The sequence below is a fragment of the Gasterosteus aculeatus genome, chromosome 8, assembly GCF_964276395.1.
Source record: "Gasterosteus aculeatus chromosome 8, fGasAcu3.hap1.1, whole genome shotgun sequence".
NCBI classification, from domain to species: domain Eukaryota; kingdom Metazoa; phylum Chordata; class Actinopteri; order Perciformes; family Gasterosteidae; genus Gasterosteus; species Gasterosteus aculeatus.
The window spans coordinates 19468128-19491599 of NC_135695.1; the positions used below are offsets into that span (position 1 = coordinate 19468128).

At 50.6% G+C, this 23472-nt stretch overlaps 1 protein-coding gene across 23 annotated transcripts in view; it reads left to right on the plus strand.

Moving 5' to 3' along the window:
• Window positions 1–23472, plus strand: part of celf5a (cugbp, Elav-like family member 5a) — a 157173-nt gene that overhangs the window by 2124 nt on the left and 131577 nt on the right. For all 23 annotated transcript variants that reach the window (XM_078108627.1, XM_078108628.1, XM_078108608.1 and 20 more), the window contains exon 2: window positions 11479–11561. In XM_078108627.1, the coding sequence (XP_077964753.1) occupies window positions 11479–11561 (83 nt within the window). The remainder of the gene's footprint in view (window positions 1–11478; window positions 11562–23472) is intronic.

Below are 23472 nucleotides of genomic sequence, written 5' to 3' on the forward strand. Positions count from 1 at the left end.
TGTGCTGCTTTTAGCCTGAGATCTAAAATATCTGTTGTAGTTATTTGGATAAACATGTCCAGGTATGTGTGGGTCCATACTGGATGCACTGCGCCATTGGGTTGTCCTGTCACAGCTGCTATTCTAGCCACATATTTCATAAATCAACATCTTTTGAGCTAATATTGTCCGCGTGTGGACGGGAGGACGTTGTTTTCAGTGCAGCACTCATTTGGCATTCCTCGAAGCGTGTTCGCGTGTGCATGTGTGTGCATACGTCTACTAAAATAATATTGCCCTGTGTTGCATAACGATTGCAGCATTTAGCTGTTCGGTGATGGTCGCCTGATCGTGGTGGCAAAGACAATAAAGGCTCTTGGAGGTGTTTCTGTCGACGGGCAGCCGAGCTTTGATGGATCGCCGTAGAATCCAAGTGAAACATCGGGAGCAACAGCAGCTGTGGAATAGTTCCACTAGCTTAGTAGCTTAGCATAAACATTGTGAATAATTCACTCGCCAATGGTTTTCTGAATTTTGGAATCTATTTTTTTTTGGTCATTGCATCTTCATAATAACAATTTTCAATTATTATAAATCTTCAAGTGAGAAAACAACAAAAATAGCCCAAATGTTAACATGTCTAGCAGATAGCTGCATTATTCCCTCTCACCTGAGAACGAGTACAATGAAAGCTTAATCCCGAATGTTCTTCACACAGAGGTTTCTATACCTTTTTTTTAATACATCATTGGTCTCTGAAGTTATTTAATCATATTAGAAAAAGGATTATGAGAATGGATCCTTATTTGAAAGGCTCCCACAAACTGACGGACAAATGCATTGATGCAGAGTAAACACACACACACGCACACACACACACACACACCCCTCCGTGTCGTGCATTTGTAGTCACGGCACTTTTTCCGTCATTTTGATTTTCCGTGTCACCCACATTGCGCTTTTGTGTGTTTTTATTATTTCCTCTTTTCCTATTCAACTGTTTCGTAATCCACCAGGGAAAACATGGAATTAGTTTGTAAAGCGTGATAATAATGCACGGCCGTAATGACTCGACTCGAGAGGATTAGCCAATGTGCATTGTCTGAAGCGGCGGTCTCTCGGGTGATCAGCTGGTTGCCTCCCTAAACAGTGGCTGACTTTGCCAATTAAAAACTCCGTCTAGTCTGAATCTTCAAGTGATTAATTCTGCCCACGCCGGCGATGGCCTGCCAATTATTGTCGCCCTATTGGTATTAATAGGTGGAGGATTTCCTGATGATGGATTCATCACGGGCTGTGAAAACTCTAATTGGCTTCTACTTGTGGCCCATGCAGAAGACGTTGTTCGTGCACGTGTTGCACGCGTTCAGTTCGCTGTTGCTTGTCCATCTTAGTGTTCAAATTCCCCCCCCCCACCTCCGTGGACATGACAGGCACTCAACGCTGAAGAGCTTCATACCGATGAGTTTGGTTGACTAATCTTCCCTCGTGCGGTTAAGTAACCTGAGCTCAAACAAGCGAGGACAAAGGGCTTTTTTCCCTCCTGCAGGTGCGTCTGCAGACAGACGAAACAGTCCCCCCAGTGTGGCGCTGTATCGATATCAAGCTGGTCTCCGGTGCCACTGTGTTGACGCGTTTATAAATGGACTGGAGATATTGCAGCAGACACCAGCCAAGCGGAAGCACATTAAATCACGGAATAATCTAATGAAATATTTATTCAAGTTTGTTTCCAGTCTCTGATGGATAGCGTCGCTCTGTGTGTCGCCCTCCCAATAACCAAAGGAGAGGAAGAAAAAAAAAGGGAAAATGGAGGAAACGGGAACATGGCGTAATGCATCAAACCAGAATGATGTGCCGTTGGTGTGATATGAGGCTGCGGTTCCTCATATACGAAATGATACCTGAGCGGCGGCGGCGTTGATTAAACGGAGTTCTGGTCCGGTGAAGCTTCTCTCTCTGTCTCTCTCTCCGCTTTGACGTGATGGAAGTGAGAGTGCATCCACTCGTCTCCATATTGTGTGTGTGTGTGTGTGTGTATGGAAAGTGTCAAAGATCACGGCACTGCTGTAGGACAGCTACCCCCCCCCCCCCCTCTTCCCGGGGGAACAGATGGGATAAATTCACTTACAGACTATAAACAGAGCTGCAGAAGTGACATAACCCCCCCGTGTGATGACATTACTGCTTTAACAGACATCAGCGGAGCGGCCCCCCTTTTTTTTCCACGCGGCGTCGCCTGTGACATTAAACGGCGTCACGAGGGTTTCAGAGAGGACGATTCCTTTTCACTCCGCGTGCCAACAGGAGAAACAAGTCTCGCTCTCCCTGCAGTTATGTGCAGTGATTCGATTTAACAAATCTGGAATAAAATCTTCTGCCAGGGCGAGGGAGCTAACGCCGCCACAACGCCGGCTTCGCAATCTTTAAACGTCTGTAAATATTGTAATAAGCAACAGGGCTTTTCCTCATAAAAGATGCAGCAGCTCGACGGGCACTGACAGGCGCTTATGGGCCTTGACTTTCGGGATGAGGAGCGCCGCCTCCCTCCCTCCCTCCCTCTCTGCCCCACTTTTCTGTTGGTTTTTTCCCAAGGAGATTGGCGACCTCTGACGCCGCTCCGCTGGAGGCCGGTGTCCGCGCGACACTCACCTGGCTTTTCGCTCCGTCTCCGCTGCTTTTCGCTTTTGATCCCCGGCCCGAGAGAAGAGAGCCTTTCAGAATGGATGGATGCAACATTCATTACGGCCTCGCAGTGCATTAGGCTTTCAGTAAGTTGGAAGTGCCGTCATTCCGTGACCTTTCTGGAATGCGTTTGCTCTTAATGGGGGCCTGGAGCGGGGGGGGGGGGGGGGGGGGGATAGATATGTGAGCAGGTGTACCGGAGGAGGGGGGGGGGGTCTCGGGTAAAACACGAGCCGTACGCCCGCTTCTGCATCCCATTACACGGCGCTGCGCGGCGCTTTGTTTCAGACTGTGGAGGGGGTCGTGTTTGGAGGTGCAATTATGACGGAAAAGGGGTTGGTGTTTTCAAAAAGGCTTCGCATCAAACCTTTAATAGAGGAAAAATGAATATATTGAATTTAGGCGTCAAATAGTCGGCCTCCTGTGTCGGCGCTGGCAGCCATCACATTTTAAAATTGAGGATTTGAGGTTGAATTATTTCCGGTCACATCTTTCTCCTGCAGGTGGAGTCGGCGAAGGCGCAGCGCCTCCTTGTTCATGCACAAAGGTCACAGCTATTTCCTTAGTCTAAATAGAGGGACGGAAGCCTATCTATTTTGTATGGGTAGCTTAGCAGAGAGTGCCATCGCCTACAGAGCAGAGTGTGCTCTTACGGGGGGGGGGTGGGGGTTATAAATGCACAGAGGAAGGGGGAAAGAAAAGCAGGCGAGGAGGGGGTTGGCAGTTTCTGTTGGAATAGCATGAGCTCTTTAATGCCGTGTTTGAGCCTGGCTGGGCACAGATTCATTTTAGATGGAAAATAAAATAACAAGGGAGAGGGGAGATTTTAATGCAATGTTCTGTGATAATCCCTCTCCATTTTGGAACGGTTCAGGAGAACTCATGCGATAAAGCCTCGTACCAGCCTGGAAAATAATAAGTTATTTGTCTTGCCTTATAGTGCTGGGCCCTTGGAGGGCTCGCTAACCCCCCGTGTTTTGCCCCCCCAAAAAAACCCAATCACAGATTAGTCGAGCTGTCACATCTCTCCGACTGCCGAACGCTCGAGCCCTCGATGCCGGCGTGAATGTACAATGCGTGACCGTGGCGCGGGGATGCGACCCGCCGCCACGTCTGCAGCCGGGGGGCCCCCCCTGCAAGGCCAATGGCAGACGGACACAGGGGGGGGGGGGGCAGAACGGTGGATGAATGGACAGATGGATAAGTGGAGGGTGGTGAAGTGTTAGCTGCTTCCATCCCGAGGCCGCCGGCGGAGTCGGGCGATGGCTCGAGACGTGGAGGATCCCTCGGTCAGGTCGAGCGTAACGCTCGGACGACGCAGGGCGGGAGGGATGGAGGAGGTGCAGAGGCAAGTCAGACGCATGAAATAATCCCGGGACAGTTACAGGGAAAATCCCAGATTTTCTAATATTACCCCTCCTGCAAAAGAACTACGACACCTACCGTGTCTTCATGGCTTTTACTAGTCCTACATTATTGAGCTAAGCGACAATAAAATACCTCACATTAGCTTTAAAGGTTAGCAAACGCCTCGCTTGCGGGTAATTAGGATAAACAGGACATCTTTTTCCTCCAGATATTAAGCAATCCCCAATTTGTTGTGATGAAGACACCTTTTAGGCGGCGAAGCGTCTGAGCGCTCCGGCCCGTGAGGGATGTGTGAAGATGCACGCCGCTCAGCGCGGTTATAAATAGACATTCTGTGGTATTTCCGAAAATAGGTTAAGCTGCCATCGCTGCACTGCTGGCATGACATCACTGATTGCCTGCCAGCCTCCCCCCCAACTACCCCCCTACTCCCCCCTGCTGTGCTCAAAAGAAGGAGGGAGAGAATAAGGGAGAGACATAGGAGGGAGCATCTGTACATGCACCCCCCACCCCCCCATCACCACTCACGCCCCCGTCCCTTCCATCACGCAGCCCCCCCCCCCTCTCCCCCCTCCTCCCCAAGCAGCCACGCTGCAGCTTTAACGCCAAAGACACAGACTACGTGTGTCGCATCCTCCCTTTTTCGCCGTGTTGCACAAGCGGCTCGTCTGCCAAAACGAAGACACGGATTGAAAGATCGAATTTGTGTTTTCTTTTTTCTGATCATCAAATGTCACGGTTTGGTTGAAATGAGCGGCGGCGCGTGTGCGCGTGCGCGCGCGGCCTTTACACGAGTTCCAACATGGCACCCGTTCTGTGGTTCCCCATTCAGCGGTAGATCTGCCTTAATTAAAGAGAGACTACTCCAATTAATTAATGGCTGATGGGCTCTCATATCTGTTTCATCTGCTCTTTGGGTTCACTTCACTGCTCTTTTTCTCGCCATTCATCTGATTCATTTATCTCACGGACGGATGGACGGACGGACGGAAGATGGATTTCTGGAATCCTTCGGGCTAAATCTGGTTACTAGGAAATATAGACCAATGCAATTAACACTGCGGTGCTCATTAGTCAGACCATTACTGTCAATTAGCGCCTTTAGACAAAGAAAGAAGGAAAGCTGAGACACGTATTCACAAAGTCTTATTTTTATTATGTGCTCCATTTAAAAGAAGCTTCTCATTACAAGTTTGCATAAAAGACACGTGCAAGTAATGTTTAATTTCAAGGCGGCCCGTGTTTAGCAGACTAACAAAGGTGTGTGTGTGTGTGTGTGTGTGTGTAGTGTAGTGTGTTTTCTCCCTCTCACGTCCTTCTTACTCATCCCTCCTTCAATCACTCCATCCCAGCAACCTCGGGGCCCTTTTGAAGCGCCGTCTTTAGAGGTATCTTTCAATTTGTAAAATCAAAGTGACTGAGAACCCGATCCGTCTCTTAGTCAGTTTGCCGCTGCCAGTCATCTGTGATTGTGGCTTCGCCGTGATCAATTCATCCGTCTGAAAGGTTTAAATGCCTCTCACCTTTTCAGCAGAGATGAAGCGTCGCTGGGAACACGGAGGGGCCGCGGGGGGGGGGGGGGGGGGGTGGCGTGTTTTTGTCAGCCGACCCGCTGCAGTCGGCATGACGCCGGTTCCCCCTCCGCTAAAACACAAATGGAGGTTTTTCCAACAGATTTTTTGATTATTGCGAACTGGGATTTCTGTCTGATCCTTGTGGATTTTGCTGAGCGCGACGATCTTCACAAACGAACACCAGTTCAGTGATAATGAAACAGCAGATAGATTTGACGTCGTCGTTTGAATGAAGCTCGTGTCCGCCGCAGGCTTTGTTTCAGGCATCCGGCTGCGAAGTGCAGACAAATCTAAACCGTATTCCGCGGCACTCTATTGCATCAACCACGTCCATCGGGTACATTAAACGAAGCATGGTGCAGCGAGTTGTACGATACGCGGCGGCGGGGCGACGGGCGCGAGCCAAGTGAAAGACGTTGTATTATTTCCTTTGGCCTGGTCTTGTATGTTTCTCCAAGAGCTCTTTACAGTACATGGAGAAGAAAAAAAAGAAATGCAGTTTTCGGTCTTTGACTGGTAGTGGTGGGAGGGAGGGAGTGTGAGGGGGGAGGGGGGGGGGCATATTGATTCTGTATAAATCCCCCGGCCGGAGCAGACTTGGCCGGGGGAGGGAGGCGGGGACCACAGGGCAGCTGAGACGGGACTTGGCAGGTAAACTCTCGTTGCCCTCCCAGAAGTAACACGGCGGGAGGCAGAAAGTGTGAACCTACACATTATTTACCGCTCTGTGAAACGGCGTCCATTAACGGCGTCGATTAGCCCCCCGCCCCCCCCACAGCTCATCAGGGATGCAGGCCGCCACATGTATTTATAGATCTGGGCTCTGGCTTTAATAGCAGAGGAGGGATGGAGTGCACAGACAGTCCTCAGCAGCACGGGCCAACTTTAAAGACTGCAGCACGCCGGAGGACGTGACGTGGGGGGTCAAAGGGTACGATCCCGGGGACTTCAGTCCGGGTCAGCAGCTCGTTGGGGCGTTTCTTCGGCCTTCCCTGTGAGAGAAACACCTGGGTTATATATGAGGGGGGGCGTCTTGTTCCCTGAGAGAACTGTTTGACCTCGGAGGGCCGCACAAGCCGACCTCTCCTGGATGGCTTCTTCGCCCCGGCAACCATCCTGAAACGCAGGCGCGGTTCCCTCTCGGAAAAGAACTCGTCGCACCCGCCACACTCGTTGGAGGGGGGGGCGCGGGCACGTGGCGCGGCTTCTTCCCCCGACTCCTCCGGGTGACGCGGCGCCTATGGATCCGTTTGGCGGCCGCTCGGAGGCCAGTGCAGTCCGACGCGACGCGAGTGGTAACAAATCAATAGCCGGAGTCTCCCGCTCGGGGGGTCAAAGAGGATACGAGGGAGGAAGGTCCCCCCTCCCCCCCGCCGCGGCGTTCACCCCCCCCCCCCCCCCCACCGCTTCTCCCCAGACGTCGCTCAAGGTGACGGGATGACAGGAGGGCTGGTGGAGAGGAGAAGTGGAGGAGGACTTGGAGGTGGAGGGATGGAGTGATTGATGGAGGACTGCGGTCAGCTCGAGCACCACGAGATGGTGACTGAGCGCAGGCGTGTCTGTCCGACTTAATTAAGGTTTACAGGTTACGCCGGGCGACTGCCTATATTACGGTGCTCATTACAAGCCCATTATGCCCGGGCAGAGGAAATATTGTTGTCAGAACAATGAGTGAGAGCCATTTGCTCTCGCAGTCCCTGCCAGCTCCTGGTCTTCTTCTTCGGGATTGTTTGAGCGTGCCAAGGTTGGGATTATATGAGTCCAAAGCTTCTGCGAGACCCGACCGATTAACAGCCCCCCCCCCATCTCACGGTCAATCTGTGCCACCCGGCCTCCTGGCTACCATTCGGGTCGCCATCGCAGCGGCGCCGTTGGTGTTTGTTTCAGCTTCCCGACCCTTCCGTCGGTTACCCCCCCCACCCTCCCTCCCTCTCCCCTCCGAGGCCCCCCGCATGGCGGTAGATAAAGTAAGCGAGTAATCTAACCCTATTTTTCCGTGGAGTGCAAATGATGTGTGAGGCAGCCGGGGGGGGGGGGGGGGGGGGGGGGGGGAGACCGACGCCAACGGGTTCGGCTTCCGCTGCCTTCACACACACACGTCCTGGCCGAGGGAACGCCGCGTGGAGAGCGAGTTCACACGGGGTGGTTGGGGGGGGGGGTTGGGAATAAGCGAGGTTTTATCTCACCAGTCTCCGGTTCTGTTTGACGGTTCTGATTCACGCCAGAGGAGAAGGAGTACGGACGATTTGATGAATAAAATGTGCGCAATTAGCAGGCGACGCTGAGGCGGGAAAGTAGCGTTTGTGGCGGGAGTTTGAGCTCACACCTAAGGAGGGTCACGCCAAGGCTTCAAAGGGGCGACTTTGTACGTGTTTGTTGTGAAGGTTAATTTTTTGCGTTGAGTTGTGCGTGTATTTCTTTCCAAGACAATTGATTTTATGCTTGTTTTCATAATTGTCCCGTGAGGCAAATCATGAATGCTGGTAAGTTTTGGCCTTGATTGGTACTTAATACACCTGTTTATAGGAGAGTTTAATGAGGAACGTGTTTCGACCTGGGCCCCTTCCTTAATAACGCCAGTAGAAATAGTAGCACCGTCTCTCGGGGAAAAGTAAGGGTGTTGTTTTGCTGTAACAGAGATAACGATTTTTCTCCAAGAGCTGAGTTTCATTTTCAAAGCTGTGACTAAGTCTTGGTTGCTCATAGATTGTGTAATATTTGTTGGGAAGCACAGTGAAGCTTGTGCATGATGAAAAGTTTCCATTCATAATCGACCAAAAGACTAACTTTGGATGGTGAGGAATCTCACTTGAGAGACACCTCAGACAATAAAGAATTTCACCAGATTTAATATAAAATGTTGGTTTTTATATGAAATGCGAATCTACATTTAAGAGATTCCCCTATTGTGTTTTGGGCTGCCGATACGAGTCGCCGATCCACATAGTACCAGATAGATTGAATATATGCTCTTAGTATGTAATGTATAATTAGGACATGGCCGCTTTGTTAATTAAATAAGTGTGCCTGAAACGGGTGCTTGCACACGGTAAGAGGATCCGATGTGTGTGTCTGTGAGTGAGTATCCGTGGCTTCTATCAATAGGGCCTCCAAACGTGACCAAACAATTAGTAGAATAAACGGTGTCCTGCCGTGCACACACACACACACACACACACACACACACACACACATGCAGGGTTCTGGTAATGGAGAGCCTGACTGTAAATGGCTGCTGTCACCTAAGCTATACAGTATCCTCCACAACTCTCTCACTCCGTTTCCCTCCCTCTCTCTCTCCCTCCCCTATGTAAGTCTCGTTAATTACATGCCAATTCAACACAGCGGAGATGGAGAGACTCTGGGCCTTTTTTTTTTTTTTTTCTCCCAGCGCACACGCCTAAAAATATATCACCGAGAAATCGGGAGACGAGAGGAGAGGAGTTGGCATTGACGAAGAGGAAAGGAGCCGGGAACGGAGGAAGAGGAGAGAGGGAAGGGATTTCTCCTCTTTGGAGCTGAGATCAATGTGTGCGATAAGGCTGTTTTAGGTTTCTATCAGATGATGCAGAGGATCATCGCCTCACAATGGGAAGGCTTACCCCACTGCTGTGTCAGCAGGCTCCCATTACACTGGCTTTTTGTTGTGTTTCAAACAATTTCATCATCCTCCCCCCTCTGCCCCCCCCCAAACGCCCTCCTCCCTCCCTCCCTCCTCACACTTTAGCGCTTGGTATGCAATGCAGCACTGGCAATTTGTACGTGTTTGGATTCCAATTATGGAGTTGTTAAAGCTTTTTTTTTTTTTTTTCCCGTGGCCTGCAATTTCTTATTAAGCCATACATTAAAGAGCACAGAATCACATCTAAATGGAGTTCATGTTTCCCTTTTGTTTGCCAGTGTGGTGTTTGTTATTAATTTATTCTCGATGCTGTATGCATTACACATTAACAAATTGTGTTTTGGGATTGTAATGCAAAATACGTGTTGCTTATTCAGAGATGGGGGTCAGCATTTGTCAAGTAAACCAACAACAACAACAAGCCCACAGAGAGGGAAAATTAAAGAAAACAACCGCTAAAACGGAGCCATTCCTTCCTATTACCCTCAGCCGTTTTAAGGAACAAACAAACAAACAAAAAAAACACAAAACTACAGTGACAATTCAGCAAAACAAAAGCTGCTGCACATGAGAGAGGGAGAGGGGGAACGAGACAGCGGCGTGAGGGATTTGAATGGCCATCGGAAATCGTTAGGTTAGGGTTGCTGGGACGAGGGAGGCCACGGCGAGGGCGGCACCCGAGACTCCAGCGCTACAGTCAGCCACCCCAGAGGTCACGACCCCGGACAGACTGCATCGGTCTTCCTCGCGCTGAAAGGAACGGCACGGGTGCAGACCGACGGCCACCGGACAAAAATGGAGGAACGGAAGGAATCGTACGGGATTCAGAGAATAATGCACAGATTGAAGGGAAGGTTCGCGGGCACACAAACGCGTCTGATGACGCACTGGGTTTAAAAAGCGTCGACGCAAAACCGAATCCAGGTCAATAAATGGATCGGTGACTGACGTGGCATGCGATCTCGTTCTTTGACGCAGTCCTGAGGAGGTGGAGACACGGCCAGAGTGGAAGGGTCACCGAAATGTGGTCAAACGAACGAACCCGCCACAAAAACAACAGACGGCGAATGTTTGGCGTGGTGAAAGTGATCTCGTGTACCACGAGGAAAACAAATTGGGATAATGCCGCCGCACAGACTCTTAATACTTAATACATCACCACCAGCTGAATACGTCTGGCTGTTGGAATGAGATCCAAAATGCAGCGGCCGCTTATAAACCATCTTCAGAGTGGCAGAAATATGATGCATGGTAACCCATATGAACCTCATTAATAGAACACAAGCAAATCTATTTATTCAGAGAGTCAGGGGGTGGGTGTGTGTGTGTGTGGGGGGGGGGGGGGGGGGGGGGTGATTGCCTCAATACTCCATCTGGTTTCTCTCCACCTCTCGTCCTCCCTTCCCTCATCTCTCCTCTCTTTTCTGCTCTTTTCTTCTCTTTATGTATTCAGTGATTTTGACAGATGTGGTGTGTGTGTGTGTGTGTGTGTGTGTGTGTGCATCTAGCACATAGCAGCACTCACCCTGGAGAGTTTTAACACCCCCCCCCCCCCCCACCCCTTCACCCCCCCAACCCCTCCTGTCCTCCCTTCTTTCTGCAACCCTCTGCTGATCTCATCCCTTCTTCTCTGTTATTCTTTTACCCCCCCTCCCCGAATACTCTCGCGCAGTTTCTTTTGTCTCCGCCGCTGTCACAACTGTAGGGGGGGTGTTGGCAAGGCTACTAGGAGCCTTTGACAGGACACTGCAGAAGGGATTGGTCTCCTCTCCCCTTTGCCAAAGCCCCGTTGGTAATAACTGCCCCTGTTTATTCGGATTATAATGGGTTTTTTTTGTTTGTTTTTTCACTGACTCACGATACCCTGCACGTTCAATTCCTGCACATAATAAATCATCACATTTAGAGATGCACGAATACCAGCTGAAGACCGTTTCCACCTGATTGGCCACGATCAGGGGGCCGGCCGGTCTCATATTTTCATATTTTGCCGTTGCATCGAAGAACGCGTGCTGCATGATGCTTGTGAAGCGGCACAGACGGCGGACGTCGTCACATCCACACACCACCAGGTCTCTGTGTGGAGGTTCAGTTCAGTAAACACAAACCGTGCTATTTGTTTCTTTCCTTTAAAAAAAACAAAAAAACAACAACATTTGGTTCTAATTTTGTTTTTGTTTGTTTCATGTCTAGATTATAAATTGTGTGATTCTAATTAATGTTTATTTTTGCGGCGTGGCTCTTTTGCAGGTTGCGCATTCCTCACCTACTGCGCCCGAGAGTCGGCCATCAAAGCGCAGAACGCCCTCCATGAACAGAAAACACTGCCAGGGGTAAGTCTCTGTGTCTCTGTGTCTCTCTCCTCCTCCTCCTCCTCCTCCTCCTCCTCTCTCGCCCTCGCCCATTTCTCTCTATGGTGGTCAGCCATGCCATCTGCACCCGGCTGCACACCAGCCGGCGTGCTCCTTGCACGGTCCCAGAGATGAAAAACATGTTTGGAAAGCATTCAATCGATAGCTCAGCCTTTTCAAGGCCCCCGTTTCAACTTTTCCACGTGTCCCTTCTCCAGGCGATTTCGCCAGCATCGACCAGACCCACTTAGACCGACACTTATGAAGCGAAAGCAAAGAACGGCTTACTTTTGTGTTTCTGGAGAAGGGCTGTGAACAGAAAGCAGAAAGCAGAGCTTAGATTAATAGAAATAGTGTAGAAAATATGAAATGTTTCCATTGCTAAATAGAAAATTGCATGAATTGGCCATCAACCATTTACCTCCTTCTTCTGAAACAGTGGTGAAGACCACCAGGAGCAAATGTTGGGTTTTCAATCCGACAAAACGATGACTGGTGCTGTAACTGCCCGCCGTGAGCGGTTGCCGACCGGAAAGAATGGAACATTTCCCAGTGCGTTTCTTTAAAGGGCCGTCTTGCATCACTTTCGGCAAAAACTTCTCGGAAAAAAAATGTGTCGATGCCGCGTAACGGAAGCTGTTTGACTTTCTCAAGTCTGACTCGAGTCGACTTGAAGCCCGAGCCGACGTCTACACGGTATCGTGGCGAATGCAGGCCGGCTCCCTGCAGAGGCGGCGTGGCTTAACGGGGTCAGATCAAAGGAGAAACATCAGCAAAGCCCCCCCCCCTCCCCTCCTCTCCAAGGCACTTGTTTCTGTTAAACATGTAAAACTACCACAACTTTCAACATTTTCTTTGGTGGCTTTCATGAAAAACAAGTTGTTTCGTTTATCCTGCAAATTAGCCGAGTGCGAGACTGGAGGGCTTTATTTTCCTTCTTCTTCCACTGCGTTTGAATAATAACACAAAAGACAGAGAAGGGGGGTTCTTGTTTCACATAATGCCAGAGCATGTGTTCGTGAGAGTTTACAGCGGCGTTCAGCAAAAAGGAGGAATCTTCCCTGTTTTGGCCCATAATCGAGCTTCCTAGTGAGATCCTCCGTCACGTCCCGCCGCCATTAACAATGCCCCCCACCCGCCGTATTGGCCGGGAGAGCGTTAAAGGGTTGATCTGCCCCTGGGATTAGATGCTTGGTGTGGCGCAATGTAGAAATGAGGGGCGTGAGGGCAGAGACGCCTTTCGTTTCATGTGACGCTCCACACGCAAAAGACGCGGCTGTTGTTTAAGGAAACGCAGGTTTTTCATCTATATATGAATTAACAAATGAATACGATAATTAAGATGAAAGACAAACTTTCCAATCGATGTATAGAGCTGAAGATTGCCTCCACACAGCTCTCAACATGGAGCCCGCTGAGCCGGCGGCTGAAAGCTAGCTAACAACAGCTAGCTAACAACAGCTAGCTAAAAACGCTAACACAGGAGGGTGAAAGTTACGCTACCATGACGACGGTGACATTTCAGCACTTCAGTGCCATTCTAACTCGTTCTTTACCGTCGTTAATGGTGACGACACGGCAACAAAAGTCCCGCCCACAACGCGCGGCAACTGGGACGTGAAACCGCGGGCCTCTCCATGACGATCTGAGGTCCCACGACGGGATCCTCCCACTACGAGGGCCCGACCCGCCGAGATAGAGGCGCAAAAATATTTCCAGTTCATTATGAACAAAGCAGGTAATTAATGTGTGACACCGAAGGCTACGAAGACCCGCTAATTATTATATTCACTCGCAGCGGCGAGAGCACGGCGATGGGACCGAGTGAGAGGAGGCGGGGCTATGTGGGCACCGCAACTGCGTGCGTGCGTGGCTGTGTGTGTGTGTGTGCGTGTGTGTGTGCGTGTGTGTGTGTGTGCGGCGCCAGGTGGAGTCAATCGATCTGTAACTACGCAGAAGCCAAAAATAAAATGAAACCCGTTGTACCTTTCAGTCCCTCCTGCTGACTATCCCCCCCGGCCCCGGCCCCCTTACCGGCCTGTCCACCCTCCGGCCCCCCTTCCTCTGTCCCTTTGCCCCGGCGCCGCTGCTCTTCCTGTGTCACAGAAATGTAACAGGCGGACGTTGATGGGTGTCAGGCTGCTCTCGGGTTCTCTTCTTCAGCTTCACTGACGCACACACAAAAACGCACCTGCGCCCCCCCCCCCCCCCCCCGAGGACACGCAGGACGGGGCCCCCGGTGGAGCAGCCACAGCGTCCCCTAAACACGCCGTAGATCCTGCTCACCTGTTAACGAGCCACCAACTCTGGAGAGCAAACGATTGTCGCGCCGCATTGAGTTGTGCGTTTGTGCTCCTCAACTTTTAGTGATGCGACCCGCCGGATGGTAAGTAGAGATGCCACTTGTTTGTTTGCAGAATCCCGCTTAATATGCAGTTCGCCCGGGGCTACGCCGTAATTAATGTAAACCCGGAACCCTCCGGAGACGAGTTTTGTCATTAACCCCCCAGACTGCTGCTCAGGTTGGAGCGCTGCGGTTACCTGGTTATCGCGTCCTTTAGACGTGTTGCATTAATGAAATAATTAACCACAGGAATCGTGCGTGTAGGAAACTCCTTCGGGGCTCTTCGCCTGAACACGGAGGACCCACACGGACACACACACACACACACACACCAGGATCACCAGCACCCACGTGCACACAGTTCATGAGATGCCGTCGGAATCTTTTCGTGTAACTCCTAACGGCCTGCGTGTGCTGCGAGGTCCCCGGGCAGGAGAAAAAGATATTTCAAATGCTTTGAAGTAATAATAACCTCACTACTACACACTATCACCTCTAAAAACTGTGGATAGGGGAGAGTGCGTTTTTTAAATCCCCTTCAGTTCAAACGTGGAGAGGACTCGTGTTTTCGAACCGCTAGGACTCGCGTGTCCTCGCTCCCCCGTGTCACCTCTGGTACGGGGATTGTGTTCCGTGAGTCCCTTAAATCCTCTGCAGGACGGCTTTATTCCCCCTGGACAATAAAGACTAAACAGAAAGGCGATTAGAAAAAAAAGAAACTGGACTCCTGGACTTTAGTTTCAGAGTTAACTTAAAATGATTTGAATGTATTTCTAGGTATTGCCATATATTCACAGAGATTTATGCCACACACACGCACACAAATGCACCGTGTCCTCTTATTATCCGTTGGAAGCGCTTGTTTTCTTGGATGTTATTATCCGTGTCCCCCCCCTGTTCCACATTAGCTGCTGAAAGGAACAGTATGGCCTAATGGAAGTGTACTGGACTGGAATATAGATTCCTGTGGTGAAGTGTGATGGGAACCTCGGGGACACGAGGGCCCGACATAAGTTTGGCCACCGAATGGGAGAAGCGCTGACAGTTTACCAGGTGCGCGTGTGCATGTGTGTGCGTGTGTGTGTGTGTGTGTGTGTGCGTGCCGCTTGGCTCTATTACCCGGGTATGTTTGTGTGGTAAGCTGGCTTTGCATCGCAGCCAGTCCAATGTAGACGCAGAGATCAGTGCATAAAGGTGGGAGGAAAAACACGTGCACATGGCATCTCGCCGTGACCTCGCACCGCCCGTGTCGGTGAGGCTGGAACGCATCCGTTGTTTTCGCGGCTGGTGGCGTTGCACTGCTTGTTATATATTTTGTGTACTGAAGTGCACGTTAGCGTGTCTTCTAGTTAAACCGACGCTTTGGGTGCTGATTTTTTTTATCTTAAATAATTAGTTCTTAATAGAAATACAACAGCACCACTAACTATTTCTGGATAAATTAATGAATTGCCCTAAATTATTTCTTTCCTCAACTCAAATACACTCAGTTTACTGCCCGAGGAGCAGAGGACCCAGAGATTGAAGAAGCTGAATTCAGTCTTTTCTTCTTCTTTTTTTTTTGTTTTGCTTTCTTTGACAAAAAAAAAAATCTCAAACATATAAATCCAGATCCAGAAAAGCTTTTAACTTTACAACCAATCGTGGCGGCTGTGTAGAAGCTGCTGTGTGGGCCTCGTGTGTCAGCTACACAAGCCTCCAGCAACATTTACTCCACCCTGCTCAGCATCACCACAAAATCTTGCATCCGTCACACACGCCCCCCCCCCCCAACCCGCCCCCCCTCCCTCAGCCCCCTCCCCCCCCTCTACTGTCCTCAGACTCTGTCCTCTCACTGCCGCTCCTCAAATATACCAGATCCGAGAAACAATCTCAGTCGCTGCAGCGAGTCTATTTGCTGTGGCACAGAACACGCCCCCCCCCCCCCCCCCCCTCCTCCTCCAGCCCCCCTCCCTCCTCTTTTTTCGAGCTAGCATTGTGTGCAGCCGCGATTGTCTCGGCGAAGCAACGGTGGAAATGGGTTCTGCTGCGTGCACCGGCTCTGAGTCTCGGTACAGCTCGACCTGGGGGGAGTGTAAGAGGCTGGCTGTGATTCAGGAGGCAGGTTTATGGAAATAGCGCCCGCATTAAAAACCCAATGAGAGCAGGGAGAAGATTATGCACACACACACACACACACACACACACACACTTCACACTTGCACACACACGTGGGCTCCTGCAATGTCAACACTCTAAGTAGATCCCCTCCCTCTCAATCGCCTCTGTCTCCCTCGGTCTCCCATTCCGTCTCCCTCTCCCTCCCGCTCTCTAGGTACGTTTGTGCGCGTGCATGAGTTTACATGTGTTTGCAGGTATCATTGTGTGTGTGTGTGTGTGTGTGTGGTTGTGTGTCAGTTGCCAGCTTAGCGGGCAGCAGTTCAGGGTTTGGGTTCCGGAGAAACGGGTCGGCCGTGCGATGGAGCCGTTCCTCGACACTGGGATCCGCGCACACACACACACACACACACACACACAAACACAACTTACCTCCACCCCCCCCTGTGCTTTTTCCACATGCATCCCATCCACCTGTTTATCAAACGCAGCCGAGCTCACTCGTGTGCCGCAAAGGCTGAATAATTCAATGCCACACACCGTGAAGGCTGGCGGAGTACGAGTGCATTGTATGATTCTGTGTGTACTCTGTGCGCCTGTGTTGAGTGGGCAGCGGTGTGTGTGTGTGTGTGGGGGGGGGTGGGGAGCGGGGGGGACATGGAGTGGAGAGGACCGGCCAGCATGAAGCCGATCGGTGGTGGCAGGATCGGAGGCCTTGTAGTCAGGGAGAGGGGACTCGTTAGAATGAAGCCTTTAGGCAACAGGAGCGCGTGTGTGTGCGTGTGTGTGTGCGTGTGCGTGTGTGTGTGTGTATGCTTGCCCGCCCTCGAGTGTGTTTCCTTAGAAAAAGATTGTGGTGGAGTAGAAGTCGAAACGGGCACACAGTCAAGGTCTTTTCCTCTATAAAATACTTTTTCTTTGGCGCTATGAATTAAACGGGAATATGTGACGTGAATTTTAACATTGGATTCCAAAGTGAAACAGCATCTTCATTGGCCGGCCTGCGCTACACTACGTTTGGTTCCCTTCTTTAGTTTAGCCCAGGCCCCACCGTGAACTTCCATATTGCATTCGGCTTTCACTGCAATATCTGTGTAATTAAGAAACGCATAAGCAGGGACCCAGATGTCTGTTAAAGCATTTGAACACCATCCGTCTTCTCATAAAGAAACGCGCCACCAGCTGATCTCAGCGCTCCAATAAGCAGGGCGGCTGCAGCTAAGCTCCGAGGCTGCCCCCGTCTGCCTCCCGTGTCTTATTTTTCATAACCTTTTGTTGATGCATAGTGATGAGAATGAAGAGGGCTTTGCAGGGACCCCGAGCTCTAATGGCATATCACAGTCATATCACACTCATGAACAGAAGGAGCAGGTGGTGTCATAACACGTCTGCAGGTCTGGGGTTGCCGTGCATGTGTGTGAGTAGACTTTTTGTAGGTTGCACTAGTGCTACAGCGGCGCGCAACAATACGAACACAGTGCCGATAGCCGTGCGTGTGTGTGTGTGTGTGTGTGTGTGTGTGTGTGTGTGTGTGTGTGTGTGTGTGTGTGTGTGTGTAGGCTTGCTGTAATGGCAAATTGGTTTAATGTACGCACAGTAAAGAGCCGCTGTACCAGAGCGCTCCGCAGGGATCTGAATCCCCACACACCCTTGGAACATGCACTATTGCTCACACACGCACACACACACACACACACACACACACACTCATGGAATATACACACCCCTGAAGCAGGGGGGGCTAGAAATAGACTAAAACACACATGGTAACGATTGGAGCCGTCACAGTGTTGCTTGTTTTCCACCTTCTGTCTCCCTGTCTCGCTGGTACCCCTTTAACACACACTCACACACACAAACACACACACACACGCAGCCGTCTCTCCTTTGTTCGGCTCATTCTGTGTGGTAGATTAGCCACATATTTAGAGAAGCCTTCTCCTCCCCAGGGGATTGGCTTCCAAGGGTATTTGTAAAAAAAAAAAAAAAAAAAGGGAAAAAGAGCAGCATCTGCACTCTGCACCTGCCTTTTGGAGAATAAACAACACCCACTGAAAATGTGTTTCATCACGAAAACTCCATTTCCATACTGTGTGTGTTGTGCTATTCTCATCTGTAGCGGGTCTCCCTTTAGTCCCCAAAAACCAAACCGTGACAATCGTGTATTTGTTGCATTCCAGGAATCATTTCATGTGATCGTTTTAATGTGAAGACGGCCGGTAAACGGAACGTATCGGCGGAACAAAATACAATCCTCACTTGACATTTTGGGATATTCATTTATTCCAGCCAAATACTATTCATATGTGAAGCAAACCCCCCCACACCCCCTCAAATGTCTCCTCCAGTTTTCTCTCTTTGTGTTACAAATGACCGTATTCTGACCCCGTCTGTGACATTAGTGCTCATGACATCACAATGCTGCTTCCCCTCCCGCTGCACAAGCCACGTCTCGCTAACCGCCTCTCGTTTTTTTTTGAAAAACCCAGAATACGCCGCCGCCGATTGGGCCGCTTCACATGGAAAAAGTGTGCTATTTTCTTTTCTGATGCACAGGTTAGCAACAAAAGCTGAATTATTAATGTTTTTGATATTTTTAGGGTGTTTAACCTATTTCTGGTTGTGGCTGGAGACTGCTCGGCCCGCCTGTCTGTGTGATTCAATCACGTGATACGCCAGTGATCTGGGTTATAAAGCTTGGTTGTGTGTGTGTGTGTGTGTGTGTGTGTGTGTGTGTGTTACGTGCCTGTAGACCAGACCAACATGTGCTGGTCTGGCTCATCCTGCTCATTCTGATTCCGTGCAGTTCAGAGGATCTAATGGCCGTTTGGCACCGTGAAGCATCACCTGCACCAGTGGGGCCAAACCAGATGAGTCTAGTTTTATTTCAGGCCGGCAGGCGAAAGGGGGGGGGGGGGGGGGGGGGCACAGACCCGTGCAAGAGGCGAGGCCCAGATACTGACTGACAATCCATCTGTGGGTCCCCGTACAGGCTTGTTCAGGTGTGTCACTGCCCGCAGACACGAAGAAAAAAGTGTATTAGCGAGGAGAGGGATGCGCACACGGATGATAAACTATGGCCCTGAATAGACGTGTGTGTGTGTGTGTGTGTGTGTCCTTGTTGAAAGGGAGAGGAGAAACAGATTAGCTTACAAAAAACTGGATATCCAAATAGACACGGTGGCAGTTTAGGAGAGTGTAGCTGAGAACACGCCACTTCACTCAATAATGAAGGACACACTTAAAACGCATCACCCGACGTGGCTAATCGGACCTGACATCTGCCTGGCCGGACCTCGTGCCTCCGGGAGGCGCAGAGGAAGAAATGTGTGTGTGTGTGTGTGTGTGTGTGTGGGTGAGATCAGATGGAGATGAAGTGAGAGAACGGTTGAAAGGAGGTTGAGAAAAGAGGAAGAGAAAGAGGGAGACGCGGGGTCACACCTTCGCCGTCTCCCGTCCGTGTGTCGCGTATCAGTGGTCGATTTTTTCGAGACGGCAGACTTGTGTGTGTGTGTGTGTGGGGGGGGGGGGGGGGGGCGGCTCATTTGTGAAGCAGATCTCTCTTCGGCGGAGAGTCCGTGGAGAAGGTAAGTGGGCCGCACAGCACGACAGCCAGCGTTTGTCAGCAAAAATCACGACTAATGAAATACAGTACACAGGGGGGGCGGGGGGGGGGCAGGGGAATGTGACTGACAGGAGGCATGAGCGGCAACAGCCCGTGGCGGCCCTCCTTCACGGCCACCGATGCATCACCCAGCCCCCCCCCCAGATAGGGCCAGCAGCGTGAGGCAAAGGGTGGGGGGGAGGAGCTGTGTGTGTGTGTGTGTGGGGGGGTGGGAGGGTGGGGGGGTCCCTGGGGGGTAATGACATGGAATACAAGTGCCAGTGATGGGCCCGCTCGTGTGGAAGTGGGTATTTGCATTGCAGACGAGGGCTGTCAGCGCGGGGGAGCCGGCGTGGGGGAGATAGCGGCAGCGGCGGCGGCGTCCGGGACCCCTCCAACCCCTCCAACGCCGAGCTGAGCCAGCAGCCCGGGAGATCAAACGCCTCGGCGCATTCAACATTCGTGTCGGGGGGGCAGGGGGGGGGGGGTTGTGAAAGCGCTTTGTCTTTATTTGGATTTCACCTGACGCTCCGTTTAGGTGGCCGCGGTTTTGTCCGTCATGGCGGCTTCAAAGCGTTTCACGGAGACAATGACAACGGGCCGGATGGCTGCCGAGCAGCGAGGCACAAAAATGACACCGTTTTTGTGGCAACAGTCTGTCGGCCCTCTAAACTATTTCAGTCCCAGCTGCAATAAGAGGCAGCTTTTAATAATTCAGAGTAAAACAGGATACTGGATGTCTTCCAGGCAGCAAGCTCACATTTAGGTGAAACACTAAAGTCCCTCCACCCATCGCTCCGACCGCAGCTCCACAGCCGCAGCACGGCTGTATCCGATTCCCCCGACGGGCTTCAAGGGACACACACACACACACACACACACATCATCACTGAGCGGCGGCGTTGTTTGCCGAGTTGTGTCGGCGCCGTGCAGAGCTTTGCATTCAGTCTTCATAAGCGAGTCTGCAGAGCCCAGAGAGAGAGAGAGAGAGAGAGAGAGAGAGGACTGCGTGGTCTCTCGCTCTCGGCACTGTGGCTCGTTTTTTGGACGATCTTCTTGATGCAGCTCCTCGGAGAGGAGTCGACCGCGTGAACTCTGCTTCGGAGGTGGAAGAGGCAAGATGGAATTTTTTTTAAAAGAGGGAGGAAAAGATGAGGATATGTAGATTAGAGGCTGAGAGAGGGAGAGCAGGGGGGGGGGGCGGGTCAGAGTACGAGAGGAAAGATGTTTCACGCACCCGAGTTGTGAAGATTAATAAATGACACGGAGGGAGTGAGATGGAGCGAGATGGAGGGTGGGAGCCGCCGATGGAGAGCCGCGGCCGCCAGATGTGGACTGGCGGTTTGAACCTTTACAGAGCGACGCAGCGGTGGCAGCACAGCTGTGGTCGTCCTGTTGTTGAATCCCACGATGTCCGACGGCATCTTCGGTGCCAATCACGAGGCTGACGGTGGGCTGTCGGCTTTTTACATTTAAACACAGAACACAGGGGCCGGTTAAAGGAAAAAGAATAAAGCCGGCAGTAGAATCAAAATGAACAAAATAAATAAGAGGCAGAGCAGTTAAGTAGCTGTGATCCCTGGATGATCCATGTTTATTTCATGTGGAACCGGCATCCACTGTTTGCTCTTTTTTGTCAATACATTAATATATGATATTGACTTTCACAATTCTCTTGATAGAACTCTGACCTGAAGGGGTGCATCTTTATTTTAATGAGATTTACTCACCCGATATCTATGGTAGCTGGCGTTTACTAGTAGAACTTAAATATCTCCAGTTTGCCGCTATAATGGTAAAAAACCTTTAGCAAAGATGTAATAGGTCATATATCTGTTTTAACATGGCACAAATAGACGCATATATTTGCGATTGAAATGGACTCAATTTGAAATTCAAAGCATATTTATTGCTTCACGCGGACGCTAACGGGGCTAACGGTACTAACCTAGCTAACGTGTTTAGCTGATGGGTTCGCCACAAGTCGCCTGTCGGAGCCGTTTTGTTGACACTGATGTTTTTTCTCACTGGTGCCGTTGCTCCTCTTTTGGCAAAAGCCAATTTTTAGATGAGCAGATTTTCTTCTTTTTTCTATGTTGTTAATCTCCTGCACTGGCTGATAACCAGCAGAAGTCTCAGCAGTCGATAAAATGTGCAAAACTGTGCAGTTTTCAACTTCATCTTTTCTCTGCCCGCGGACACAGATGGGCCGTGCCACCGTCCGCAGCAGATTGACATCCACCCACCGACCACACGAGAAAACGTCACCTGCTGTCGCCAGAAAAACACAGAAATGTTAGAAAATAGATTAGAAAATATGAGGAATCCGATTCTTCGTTTCATAAATGTTTTAGCTTGAATTCCCTCTCGGGGAAAAAGGCATTTGAAGCCCTCTATTTGAAGCTTGCTTGCGTCGACGTGTCCGCCGTGCAGCTGTTGCAGGTGACGGAGCTCGGCCTGAACACAAAGCACATCGGGGGGGGGGGGCGGAGGGGGAGATGTGCACCGACAGGCATCCATTAGGCGCCGAGGACGAGGCGGCGCATTTCATTCGAGTTTATTTTACCTGTTTTTTTCCCCTCTATTCATTATTTATGAACGCATCAATCTGTGCGACACCGCGGGCAGCACATAAAGTTCGTCTGGCGGCTCTCCGGGTCCGACGAGACTTTCGTCCTTTCGTCCATCAAAATATGCCCCCACCCCCCCCCCCCCCCTCAACGCCCCCCAATCCCCAATCCGGCTCCCCTTCTCTTTACTTCTTTCTTATTCTACATATTTGTCATGGCACCGGTTGCTTTTTAACTCTTTTATGATCTTTTATGCCATCTCTAAACCATTTTGAAATATCATGATGACTTGCAAATTTATCTGAGATTAATTTGAAAGGTTCAGCTTGCACCCACTCGTCTCTGCTTTTACCGCCGTGTCATTTATAAATTCCTCTCCCAGGTTTGGGAAGGGGGGCAGAGCATGATTTCCACCCCACTGCTTCGTCCTTCTCCTCCACCTCCAACTGCTTCTTTCTCCCCGGTTTCCTTCCCTCGTGTCCCCGGTTGAGTCAAAGGTGTCTGAGAATAGCCGAAGCAAACGCTCGGCGTCTCTGTCGAGGTGCAAGCACGCATGTACGCGGCGTGCTGGGGTTAGTTTGTGACGTCTTATTAGCGAGGCAACAAGAGAGAAGAAGAAGAAAAAAATCTAAGAGGCAAGCGTTTAATGGAGTAGAAAATTTGATCTGTTTGTGAGAAAACGCTGTTTTGGTGGAGGAAAAAAAACAAAACGCAGTTAATAGAGAAACGCACGATCGCGAGCATCAAAGCTCCGGAGGGAACCGTTAACTAACTTTCCACAGGATGAATTGATCCTCAGCGGCGGAGGTCTGCCATGTCCTCTGACACATCTAAAAGCACTTAAGCTGTGTGTGCCGGACCACCAGGATCTGATAATGTCAGATTGATTATAGTGAGCGTCCGTAGCCCCCCCCCCCCACCCCCCCGGCCCGACTACGCTCCAGGTCGTTGCAGAGATGAGAAAATAAAAGCCTTTCTCTCTCTCTTCGGGCCTCCCTCTTTTATTTTCACACTTTATTTCGCTGTCGTCGCTGCTATCTTTTGCCTTTTATTAAAGATGCTTGATAGTGCTCCGGCTACGGTGCACGGAAACGGGACACGCGGCAATAAAGGCACAAGGGATGGCAGGTTATCCACGGATCAGTGTGGGGCGCAGCCAAAAGAAAAATAACAAATGACAAAATCTGAAAAGAAAGAATGTCCCCTCACTATCGGACCTCAGGATCACTGGGCTGTAAATCCGGGCTTACAGTACTGGTTTTTGTTTTTGCCACAAAC